General features: G+C 44.9%; 1 protein-coding gene across 2 annotated transcripts in view; it reads left to right on the top strand.

The window, feature by feature from the left end:
• sh3rf2 (SH3 domain containing ring finger 2) overlaps nucleotides 1-12,480 on the top strand; it is a 50,503-nt gene extending 38,023 nt beyond the window's left edge. For both annotated transcript variants that reach the window (XM_014198673.3, XM_082975028.1), the window contains 6 exons: nucleotides 3,352-3,476; nucleotides 3,858-4,028; nucleotides 4,279-4,565; nucleotides 4,818-5,278; nucleotides 5,763-6,052; nucleotides 10,755-12,480. In XM_014198673.3, coding sequence (XP_014054148.3) covers nucleotides 3,352-3,476; nucleotides 3,858-4,028; nucleotides 4,279-4,565; nucleotides 4,818-5,278; nucleotides 5,763-6,052; nucleotides 10,755-10,935 — 1,515 coding nt within the window. In that variant the 3' untranslated portion in view covers nucleotides 10,936-12,480. The remainder of the gene's footprint in view (nucleotides 1-3,351; nucleotides 3,477-3,857; nucleotides 4,029-4,278; nucleotides 4,566-4,817; nucleotides 5,279-5,762; nucleotides 6,053-10,754) is intronic.
• Nucleotides 12,481-12,531: the final 51 nt, after the last annotated feature.

Genomic DNA, 12,531 nt, shown 5'->3' on the forward strand with positions numbered 1-12,531 from the left:
CAGTACTGACTCACAGATACACCTCAGAGTAGAGCCACACTAAACCTCCATCAGTACTGACTCACAGACACACCTCAGAGTAGAGCCACACTAAACCTCCATCAGTACTGACTCACAGACACACCTCAGAGTAGAGCCACACTAAACCTCCATCAGTACTGACTCACAGACACACCTCAGAGTAGAGCCACACTAAACCTCCATCAGTACTGACTCACAGATACACCTCAGAGTAGAGCCACACTAAACCTCCATCAGTACTGACTCACAGACACACCTCAGAGTAGAGCCACACTAAACCTCCATCAGTACTGACTCAGACACACCTCAGAGTAGAGCCACACTAAACCTCCATCAGTACTGACTCACAGACACACCTCAGAGTAGAGCCACACTAAACCTCCATCAGTACTGACTCAGACACACCTCAGAGTAGAGCCACACTAAACCTCCATCAGTACTGACTCAGACACACCTCAGAGTAGAGCCACACTAAACCTCCATCAGTACTGACTCAGACACACCTCAGAGTAGAGCCACACTAAACCTCCATCAGTACTGACTCACAGATACACCTCAGAGTAGAGCCACACTAAACCTCCATCAGTACTGACTCAGACACACCTCAGAGTAGAGCCACACTAAACCTCCATCAGTACTGACTCACAGACACACCTCAGAGTAGAGCCACACTAAACCTCCATCAGTACTGACTCAGACACACCTCAGAGTAGAGCCACACTAAACCTCCATCAGTACTGACTCAGACACACCTCAGAGTAGAGCCACACTAAACCTCCATCAGTACTGACTCACAGACACACCTCAGAGTAGAGCCACACTAAACCTCCTTCAGTACTGACTCACAGACTAGTTCTAGTGAAGTAGAGATTTGTAGTTAAAAGGTCCGTTCTGTAGCGTGGTAGGCAGACTAGGCACACTGTGTCTTGTTCTGAGTTCCTCATTACTGCGTTTCATAGGAAATGAATGTATATTTATAGTGAAGAGACTAGTTAAGGGCAGAAAGGAGCTCTGCTGGCTAAGAGCATCAGCATTGTTTGCTGTTCCCATCATGAAATATCAATTACTGTGGCTTTTACCGAACACTGAGCATGAGGCCCAAATGGCTCCCTATATAGTGCACTACTTTTGACAAGTAGTGCATTATATAGGGAATAAGGTACCATTTGGGCCGCAAGCCAGCTACTTCATCACCTGGTATCTACAGTATGGGGTAAATCCCCTTTTTCTATTTGAACCAAACCTTCCATACATATTTGCCCATTTGTAGAAGTGCTGAAAAGTGACTTTATTTTGGACCTGAATGCCAAAACATTCCAGAGGTAAAGGTGCTGAAAGTTGACCCATTTTGCGTACCACACCATGAGACGGCCATGTCGTCATCACTGGAAAAGATAAATGGTTATGATGGATATAATTTAAAAGCTTACAAACAGGTTGGATGTAATGGCATTTATTTATCTAGAAGTACAGATGTTACATGGTTGACTTTCCCCCAGAATTCAACCACCCCTGGGCATTTCCACAGGACATGCTGAAAAGTACCAAGGTCCCCAGAACTCACATAATGGTGATGGATTAATACCATGTGATGTCTTTTTTAAGTGTTTTTTTTTAATTCATTAATTGGTGATTGGCGTTTCTAGATGATCCAAATATCTTTTTCTGTACCGTCTCCCAATTTATTTGTCTGTCAGAAAGTGTAAAATCTTTTTCCAATAAAGTGGATAGAGTTCATGGTTTTTGTGCTGCTACAATGAATCGACTATAGATGTCAGAAACAACTCCTTTTGAGTGGCGTCTGTCCATTAGGCATTTGACCAATGGGTGTACTGCTAGCTCTGCTCCCCAGGGGACCCCATAGGCTGGCGTGGGTAAACAGAGTTGAAGGTGAATCTGGGACATTACAACACTGGTGGATTTCCTGGAAACGGTGGAGTCCATTCACATTGAGTATGTCTTTGAAAGTAATAATACCCAGCCTTCCCTGTGGCTCAGTTGGTAGAGCATGGTGTTTGCAACGCCAGCATGGTGTGTGCAACGCCAGGGTTGTGGGTTCGATTCCCACGGGGGGCCAGTACAAAAAAAAATGAAAAAATAAATGCATGAAATGAAATGTATGCATTCACTACTGTAAGTCGCTCTGGATAAGAGCGTCTGCTAAATGACTAAAATGTAATGTAAATGTTAGACCAAGAATCTGATATAAATAGTTTCTTACACGCGGAGAATTCTTTATTACGCCATATTGGAAAGTATGAATTAAGATCTAGATCTCATGCTTCTCTGTAGCTTTCCACACGTTTACTGAGTATGCTATAATGGTCCAAATAATAATGCACGTTTTTAAGAGTCAATTCAGAAACTAATAAATATTGTAATCGAATTGGAGAAACTATTGACTCTCCTATAGCACGCCAAGGAATAGAAGCCTGGGTTCAACCAGGGCTTCAGGAAATTCATGTGGAATGATAGGTGTTAAAATGTTAGGTTTGGAACTGCAAGTCCACCTAATGCTTTTGTTCTCTGTTACTGTTGCACATTTAATCTGTGGTCTCGTTCTCCCACAAATGAACTTGTTTATGACAGAGTCCCGTTTAGACCAGTAGTCTGTAGGAGGAGGCAGTGGTAATTGAGATTTTGAATAATTGAGAGTCTTTTTATATATTTTTTAAATCTTTTGAAAAAGTCACTTTCTGACCACTTCATCCAAGGCTAAACGTATGGATGTTTTGTTTAAAGGGAAAGGGAAAGGGGGATACCTAGGCAGTTGTACAACTGAATGCCTTCAACTCAAATGTGTCTTCCGTATTTAACCCAACCCCCCCATCACATCCACGTCTTCGGCGCCCGGGGAACAGTGGGTTAACTGCCTTGCTCAGGGGCAGAACGACAGATTTTTACCTTGTCAGCTCGGGATTCGATCCAGCAACCTTTTGGTTACTGGCCCAGCGCTCTAAGGATGTTGTCAGAGTGATTGAATTCAAATGGATTTCCCATTTTAGCTTAATTCATATCCTTATTTTAAATCAAACAGGTTTAAGTCCATATATCTTCCTGTTTCTTTCTCTCCCACATTATCTCTTTCTAGCATTTCTGCTTTGTCTGCTTTATTTCTCATTGATACCACATAAATGTCCTTTCACATTTAACATGAGAATATCTTATTCTTACTCGGTCTTTAACAGGTCAGTTTACGCGATATCTTCGCCGACTTTACTGTTTGATATCTTGGTCTTCCTCTCTATATAGGGTGAGAGGAAGAACACTCTATGGCAGTATACATATTTACATCCTGGTCTTCCTCCTCCTCCTCCTCTCTGTCTATAGGGCGTGAGGAAGATGAGTAGTGGTGAAGCTCCTCCCACCATCACCATGGCTCTGATCAACCCCCAGTCCGCCTCCGTCTCCTCGGACACCAAACAGTCCTCCACTCAGCAGCTCTCCATCAGTGTGTGAGTAACATGGTAGTAACATAGTAATAGCTTTGTAGTAACATATGAGTAACAGCCTCCGCTGACACCAATGTGTGCTCTACACAGCAGAGAAACATTGGAGTAACGTAGTAGTAATGTAATAGTAACTCAGGAGTAATACAGTAGTAACATGGTAGTAACAACCTCCGCTGACACCAAGCAGTCCGCCACCTAGGAACTCCATCAGCGTCGTGAGTAACACTGGAGTAACACTGCAGTAACATCAGCCGATGTCACAAAGTGCTGTACAGAAACCCAGCCTAAAACCCCAAACAGCAACCAGTGCAGATGTAGAAGCACGTGATGATATAGAATTTGTCATCTTTGTGAGATTGTGGTAACATGTAATCTGTTGTTCAGGTGTGCTGCTCTGTACTCCTACAAGCCCTGTCGTTCTGAGGAACTGGAGCTGAGGAAGGGGGAGATGGTAGGGGTGTATGGGAAGTTTAAGGAGGGCTGGCTCCGAGGCCTCTCTCTACGGACGGGCAAAGTGGGCATCCTGCCCGGCAACTACGTCACACCTGTCCTCAGGTAAGTGGGAGAGCTATTTCTACCGGTTTCATTAGGCGGACCGTGAGAAACAAGTGACAATTGTTTTTGGGGTTATAATGTTGTGTTTTTATATAATCATTGAGAGGATCAGCCTTACTGTTAGACGATGTATGTGTCATCATTGACCACTTTCCTACAGTGGTTCCATCTTTTTGACTTTCATTTGTGTCATGGACACCTCATTTATTGATTTTGACAGCAATATCTATCTATTTCCTGTCTGCCACAGAACCTCTGCCAGGCTCTTGGAGTCCAAGGCAGTGACGGCAGGCCCTGGTACAGTCCCTGGAAGAAGAACCTCCTCGTCCTCCAAAACGCCAGCGGTGGTTCTAGCTCTCCACAGGGTCAACTCAGATGAAACTAGTTACTCTACTGGACAACGGGTTCCGCAGCAGTCCACCTCCGTGGCCACGCAGCTTGTGACGTCATCAGGCGGCGCCACCAGAAAGTCCCGGCACGGGGTGGGCTCGGAGGGATGGGACACAGTGAGGAGAGTCTTCCATCGTTCACACAGAGGTGAGAGTGGCGGAAGTTCGTAACTCTACAAAGTTCCATTTTCAATGGTTGGATGGCTCCAAAGTTGGTTATTATCCTAACATTATGCATTATTTAACAGTCAGAGATCGTAAACCTGTAAAGACTTCTCTGTTCTAGTTTGTATATGTCTGATAATCACAAAATGGAACCCAGAACAGTGCAGTGGAAATTAGATTGATTTGACAAGGATCCATTTTGAGTGATTTCAAAGCCTTTTTAATGTTCCCTCAGGCTCATCTCAGCGGGGAAACCACTACCCCCACACCACCATCTCTTCCAGCTCAGCCCTTCAATCCCAGACCCAGACCCACAGTCAGAGCTCATCCCAGAACTCATCCCAGCGCTGTAACCACTACCCCCACACTACCAGCGCCACCTCAGGCCTTCAACCCCATTCTCAGTCCCATTCTCACAGCCAGAACTTTAGCCATATTCAGGCCCCTGGCTACTCCCCTGCTCTGCTCAGGAAGAAACAACACATGAGCATCCTGCCCAATCACAACAGATCTCTGGCTTGGATGTCTGAGGGACCCGCGCCCTCTAGTGGTGGTTTTATGAAGGACAGGGACACTGCTGCTAGAGAGACGTTTGATAGGCAGGTGTTGGAGACAAGGCAAGCAGCATCGAATGGTCAGCAGTCCATCAACTCCATCCTCGTGAAACCAGACGCCCTCAAGAACAACACAGAGAAGGTAACACACCTGCCGTCTAGGTATTATTAAGTAGTGGCGCAGCGGTCTAAGGCACTGCATCTCAGTACTTGAGGCGTCACTATGGACACCCTGGTTCAATTCCAGGCTGTATCACAACTGGCCATGATTGGGAGTCCCATAGGGCAGCGCACAGTTGGCCCAGCGTCGTCTGGGTTTGGCCGGTGTAGACCATCATTGTAAATAAGAATTTGTTCTTAGCTGGCTTGCCTAGTTAAATAAAGGTTAAATTAAAAAAACATACAAAATAAATGTAAAAGTAGTTTTGAGGGAGAGTTGACTGGCTTCATGTCTACTTTGACTTCTAATTCAGATTGTCTTTATTGTGAAATTCTCTCTTACCATGAACTCTTTCACGTAGCAAATGCTGACTGCCACTGTCTGCTATATCCAGCATCAATCATCTTTATTCCTATTCCACTACTGTATCATAATGCCAACATTGTTTGTGTGTTGTATCCCTCAGCCCACCAAGTCAGTGCGGTTCCTGACCCAGCCTGATTCCCCTCCACCACGGCCCAGGACCACCTCCCTGCCCTCGGGTAGCCAGCCTCCCTCCAGTGCTCACCCTGGTCCCCCTCCCCTGGAGGTCTGGGCTCCATCACTCACACTGGGGCGAGATGGGCCTGGGATCATACTGAAAGAAGGCAAGGCTCCTGTTCTTAGGAAAGGTCTGGAGACAAACCCCTCAGATGTTCTGACTTCCAATCAGAAACCAGCACCATCAGCGTCAATACTGTCCAGCAGCCCTAGCAGGTACAGTGAGTTTCATTCAAATTACAGTACACATCAACTCTACAGGAAAGGGAGATAGATATACCAATGTTGACATTGTAATGGTTATGGGGGCAGCTGTGATCTGTGATGAGAGTAACAAGCACCTCCTCTTTCACAAACTGACCTGCTTAGTGTCTTATTTCAGGAAGTAGGATTTCTGTATTCTGAATGTGATGGTGGTCCTCTGTTGCTCGCTTGCATCACCAAGGGTCGTTAGTTCCTCCTGTACTCCTGTTCACCCATAACTGCATGGTCAACCACGACTCCAACACCATCATTAAGTTTGCTGACGACACAACAGAGGTAGGCCTGATCACCGACAGATGAGACAGCCTATAGGGAGGAGGTCAGAGACCTGGCAGTGTGGTGTCAGGATAACAACCTCTCCCTCAACGTGGTCAAGACAAAGGAGGTGATCGTGGACTAGAGGAAAAGAAGGAGGGCCGAGCACAGCCCTATTCTCATCGACTGGGCTGTAGTGGAGCAGGTTGGGAGCTTCAAGTTCCCTGGTGTCCACATCACCAACTAACTATCATGGTCCAAACACACCAAGACAGTCATGAAGAGGGCACGACAACGCCTTTTCACCCTCAGGAGACTGAAAAGATTTGGCATTGGTCCTCAAAAAGTTATACAGCTGCACCATCGAGAGCATCCTGACTAGTTGCATTACCGCCTGGTATGGCAACTGCCCAGCCTCCGACCGCAAGGCACTACAGAGGGTAGTGCGTATGGCCCAGTACATCACTGGGGCCAAGCTTCCTGCCATCCAGGGCCTTTATTTACATTTACATTTACATTTTAGTCATTTAGCAGACGCTCTTATCCAGAGCGACTTACAGTAGTGAATGCATACATTTCATTTCATACATTTTTTGTTCCCGTACTGGTCCCCCGTGGGAATCGAACCCACAACCCTGGCATTGCAAACACCATGCTCTACCAACTGAGCCACAATGACAACAAGCTCAGTCCGATGATGCTGTGACACACCGCCCCAGACCATGACGGACCCTCCACCTCCAAATCGATCCCGCTCCAGAGTACAGGCCTCGGTGTAATGCTCATTCCTTTGGCGATAAACGCAAATCCGACCATCACCCCTGGTGAGACAAAACCGCGAATCGTCAGTGAAGAGCACTTTTTGCCAGTCCTGTCTGGTCCAGTGATGGTGGGTATGTGCTCATAGGCGACGTTGTTGCCAGTGATGTCTGGTGAGGACCTGCCTTACATCAGGATAACAAGCCCTCAGTCCAGCCTCTCTCAGCCTATTGCGGACAGTCTGAGCACTGATGGAGGGAGTGTGCGTTCCTGGTGTAACTCGGGAAATTGTTGTTGCAATCCTGTACCTGTCCCGCAGGTGTGATTTCCGAATGTTCCGATCCTGTGCAGGTGTTGTTACACGTGGTCTGCCATTGCGAGGACGATCAGCTGTCCGTCCTGTCTCCCTGTAGCGTTGTCTTAGGCGTCTCACAGTACGGACATTGGCATTTTTTGCCCTGGCCACATCTGCAGTCCTCATGCCTCCTTGCAGCATGCCTAAGGCCTGAGCATCTTTCTTTAGGTGCTTTTCAGAGTCAGTAGAAAGGCCTCTTTAGTGTCCTAAGTTTTCATAACTGTGACCTCAATTGCCTACCGTCTGTAAGCTGTTAGTGTCTTAACAACCGTTCCACAGGTGCATGTTCAATAATTGTTTATGGTTCATTGAACAAGCATGGGAAACAGTGTTTAAACCCTTTACAATGAAGATCTGTGAAGTTATTTGGATTTTTACAAATAATCTTTGAAAGAAGGGTCCTGAAAAAGGGCACTTTTCTTTTTTTGCTGAGTTTATATGTATAGGAAGTGGCGGCAAGATAGTCTTAAGAGAAGGCTAGAGTGAGGGCAGAATGCCCCACTGACAATTGTTGGCATTTATAAAGAGAAGTGTCTACGTGGTCAGAAAACCACTGGAACCGTTGAAGATACATATGGTAAATACCGAAGAAGTGTCTCCGTGTGTCTGCAGCCATTACTAATAGCACGTGGTGTTATTTTATATGTATAGGATGTTGCGTCAAAAGAACCGTTGAAGATACATATGGCATAAGATGTAACGATAGTCTACGTGGTCTGAGAACCACTGATAATAGCACGAAGTGTTACTGTAGGCATTTTAAGTCGTTGAAGTTGCACATGAGTGGTGTGGATGTCTGTAGGCATTCACGTTGATCTGTAACATTATATAGGGAATTTGTGTATGTGAGAGATATGAAAGGAGAACATACTATTGCCGAATATGCTGTTAAATAGAACAACTAGTGTAAATATCTAAACCCCTGAAAGAATAGAACACTAGTCTAAAGGAGGAATTGGTGAAGTATACTGGGTTACTAGAGATTTGATAAAGTAACAATGGAGAAAAATAATAAACAACTTGCACACCTACACATAGGAGTACGTAAGTGGTGCAAAAAGTATTCTGAGAAATGTTCAGAGTGGTCCCTCCATGGATCATTTGATAAAGAAAAGGTTAAAGCATTGTATGACTGTCTAAAGGGTCTGGGAAATAGAGTCTCAGACAAAGATTGGCGTATATCCACTTTTGGTAAAGGTACAGGACTTGACTTACCCCTAACCAATAAAACTATAAATAGAACCAATGAATTAATGTTGAACATGATTCTGTTAACTAAATTTAAGGCTACAATTTATTGTACTCCCAATGGAGTTTTCATTGATATCCCAAATTATAACGCTCTAAACCAATTTGTGAGTAGGCAAAATGGAAACTGCCTGTTTCCCTGTCTGTGCTGTCTCAGGTGCCAGACGTATTATGGACAGAGTGCGCCATCTACAGGGGACTGATATAGTCTCGATATAGTCTCGAGAGCTACCTCCAAAGTTTCTCTTCCCTTCTGAATTGGCCGATGTATTTTATAAATTCAGCGCATTACATGTTAATCTTAAAATAGACTTTTAATAAGTTTCAATACAAGGTCACACATATGTTGTGATGTGCTGCAAAGCAACTCTTCATAGCTATTGGATGTCTGTAATAATGCTAAAATTCTCTACCTCTGCCACACACCTGCAAATGTGCATGCACACACTCCTCTCAACTCTACCAGAGGCTACTTCAACCGAATCACATAAAAAGTATCAAATGTACAGAGCCAGTTGCAGGGCTGCATTTAGTGGTTTAGGATTTCAAGGCTAAAAATGTTAGGCAGGAATTATACAAACCTAGGCTGTGTATATGAATATCAAACGCGTGGCTGAATTATGCTGGCTAATGTGGGGGGACTGGCTGGTGAAGGCCTCTGTATGGTATGTGGCTAGGGAGTCCTGCCCTGCTATGCACCAGTCACACCTTAGCCCCAGGATGGGAGGGGGTGAAGGGCCTCCCCTTGGCACAGTGAGGGCCAGGGACGTTTACTCAGCTGGGTCTGCAGACTGGTGTGTGTGGCACTGCAGCCGCGCACACACACACACACACACTAGATGGCACCCACCCAAACCCCTTGTTTATTTTAGTAACAGGCTGTGGCAGTGAAGTTATTTTACTATAGTATTCGGTAACAACTACTACAATTATGTCCCTTTCAAGTTCAACTCCTGGGCCAATGTGTAATTCTCGCTTTCACGGGTCCGGGAAAAAAATAAATAAAATAAATAAATAAATATATATATAATAATATCACATTCCTGCTACATGACAGTGTAAACTAACCAACAACCTCCCCTTCAAAACAAACCAACCGTCATAGACTCAGGTATTAGGCCAGATAGGTGGGCAAAACTTCACGTTAAGCGCCACTAACCCAACTTTCATTACGAGCTAGCTTCTTATCATTTCGCTTATAAAAACAAGCCAAGTCAATAATTACAGCTTAGAAACACGCTAAACTACATAGAACTAAACTGTAAAAAAATGTCAACTGTCTTCCTTCAGGAAGCCAGCAAAAATGTCTGACAAGCTGCCTCATCCCCCCCCCCCCCCCCTTCCCTCTGTGGTTTGCAAAGTGTGCGAGGATAGAAATGTCTAATCGTCGTCTGCAATGTGGGTGGCATTCCCCTCGACCCCGTGAACACTGCGGCTACACAAACGCCGACGAAGCTCCGACAGGCGCGGCTCTGTTTTCTGTCCTCTTGCACAGCCTCAACCCCTCAGAAAACCAGTAAAACAAAGAAATCCCGTCCCTGGTCTGCACGGTGCACTCTGTCCAGCGAGCATATTGATATATGCTCGCTGGACAGAGTGCACCGTGCAGACCAGGGACGGGATTTCTTTGTTTTACTGGTTTTCTGAGGGGTTGAGGCTGTGCAAGAGGACAGAAAACAGAGCCGCGCCCTTCATAGTCAGGCTCTACAAGTCCAGCGCACTCCTACTTTCCTCTTTTTCACCCTGACCCAAGAACATGATTTGTTTTGAGTCCGGTGGCTGGAGGAAAGGTGAGGAGGGTGTGGGGGCAGGTTTATACTAGCTTTATACTAGCTTTTATAGCTTCACTTTTACACCTGTTGTATTCAGCATTTCACTGTAAGGTTCTACACCTGTTGTATTCGGCTCATGTGACAAATAACATTGACGTAAAATGTATACATGCATGACTGTAAGTCTCTTTGAATAAAGGCATCTGCTAAATGGCATCTATTATGTTATGTTAGATGGAAAATCTCTTTCTCTATCGTCCCTCAGACACAGAGTAGGGACGTCATACCAGGCCCAGACGGAGTCAGAGATGAGCCTGATGCAGGGTGAGCCTGTCCTGCTCCACAGACATCGGCCCGACGGACGGGTTCTGCTCACCCAGGAGAGCAGTGGCCACACGGGCCTCTTCCATAGCAGTGTTCTACAGTTCTTAGACCGGTTCAGTTGACTGCCTGTAGTGTTTAGTTGTTATTATTATATGTGTGTTTTTCACATATAAATAGAATGACTAGCATGGGAAAGCTCCCTAGACCGCGACAATTTGATAGTACACTCAATATGGCCGCTGGCCCACCCAGGTACAATCAATTTGGCCGCCAGCCTACCCCATCATGTAATGTTGACTTGAAAACCAATGTCCATTCTAGCTATTCTATTTCTATGGATCTCCATGTGTTGACACTGCCAAATGAGATGCCCAAACTGTGGAAGTGTGTGTGTGTGTGTGTTTTATCTGTGTGTTGAAAATAATATATTATACTGCCATATAATGACTATATATAAAGTATGTGGACACCCCTTCAAATTTTGTGGATTTGGCTGTTTCAGCCACACCTGTTGGTGACCGGTGTATAAAATTGAGCACACAGCCATGCAATCTCCATAGACACAAATTGGCAGTAGAATAGCCTTACTGAAGAGCTCAGTGAAATGTATATTTGGTACATGGATGCCACCTTTCCAACAAGTCAGTTTGTCAAATTTCTGCCCTGCTAGAGCTTCCCCGGTCGACTGTAAGTGCTGTTATTGTGAAGTGGAAATGTCTAGGAGCAACAACGGCTCAGCCGCAAAGTGGTAGGCCACAGAAGTTCACAGAACGGGACCGCTGAGTGCTGAAGCGTGTAAAAATTGTCTGTCCTCGGTTACAACACTCTCTACCGAGTTCCAAACTGCCTCTGGAAGCAACGTCAGCACAATAACTGTTCATCTATAGCTTCATGAAATGGGTTTGGGATAAATTGGAACGCCGACTGCGCGCCAGGCTTGATCGCCCAACATCAGTGCCCGACCTCACTAATGCTCTTGTTACTGAATGGAAGCAAGTCCCCGCAGCAATGTTCCAACATCTAATGGAAAGTCTTCCTATAAGAGTGGAGGTCGTTATAGCAGCAAAGTGGGGACCAACTCCATATTAATGCCCATGATTTTGGAATGAGGTGTCCACATACTCTTGGTCATGTAGTGTATTTTTTTCTTTTTGAGGTTCTTTGGACCCGTTTTAAACTAGATAAATAACTATGAGGTTCAGAGATATATTTGTGTATATTTTGATGTGCAGAAGCATGAGAGTTGCATAGACCTACTGTATACATTTATTATTACCAATCCCAGTTGCACAAACCCACCTCAGACCAATGTTTTGCTTAAAGAATTAGTCTTCTCTTTATTCAAGAGCTATTAGACACACTAGTCAGTGCCTTTGCAAAGCCCACAAAGTATAGATTTGAAAAACAATAACAGCCCTCTTACCAGAGGCAAAATGTATGCAAAAGTGAGGATCGTATAGTGGTAATAAACAATGCTTCCGTCAACTACAGCATGCGTTTGTTACATTCTCAACCTGATTTTGCTAAATAACTGCACACCTATGGTATGTGTCCTGTCCTGCACTTTGACGACTTCAGAAAACATGCACAGGTGTCCTCTAACAATATCTACTTCTCTGCTCTTTACTTTGTGAGTGCTGAAAATAAATAATGTATGATACATTGTAGCTAAAAGACTCATTTTATTGGCTGTTGCATGGATCATGATCCCCTATTCT

The sequence above is a fragment of the Salmo salar genome, chromosome 05, assembly GCF_965601325.2.
Source record: "Salmo salar chromosome 05, fSalSal1, whole genome shotgun sequence".
In the NCBI taxonomy this organism is placed as follows: domain Eukaryota; kingdom Metazoa; phylum Chordata; class Actinopteri; order Salmoniformes; family Salmonidae; genus Salmo; species Salmo salar.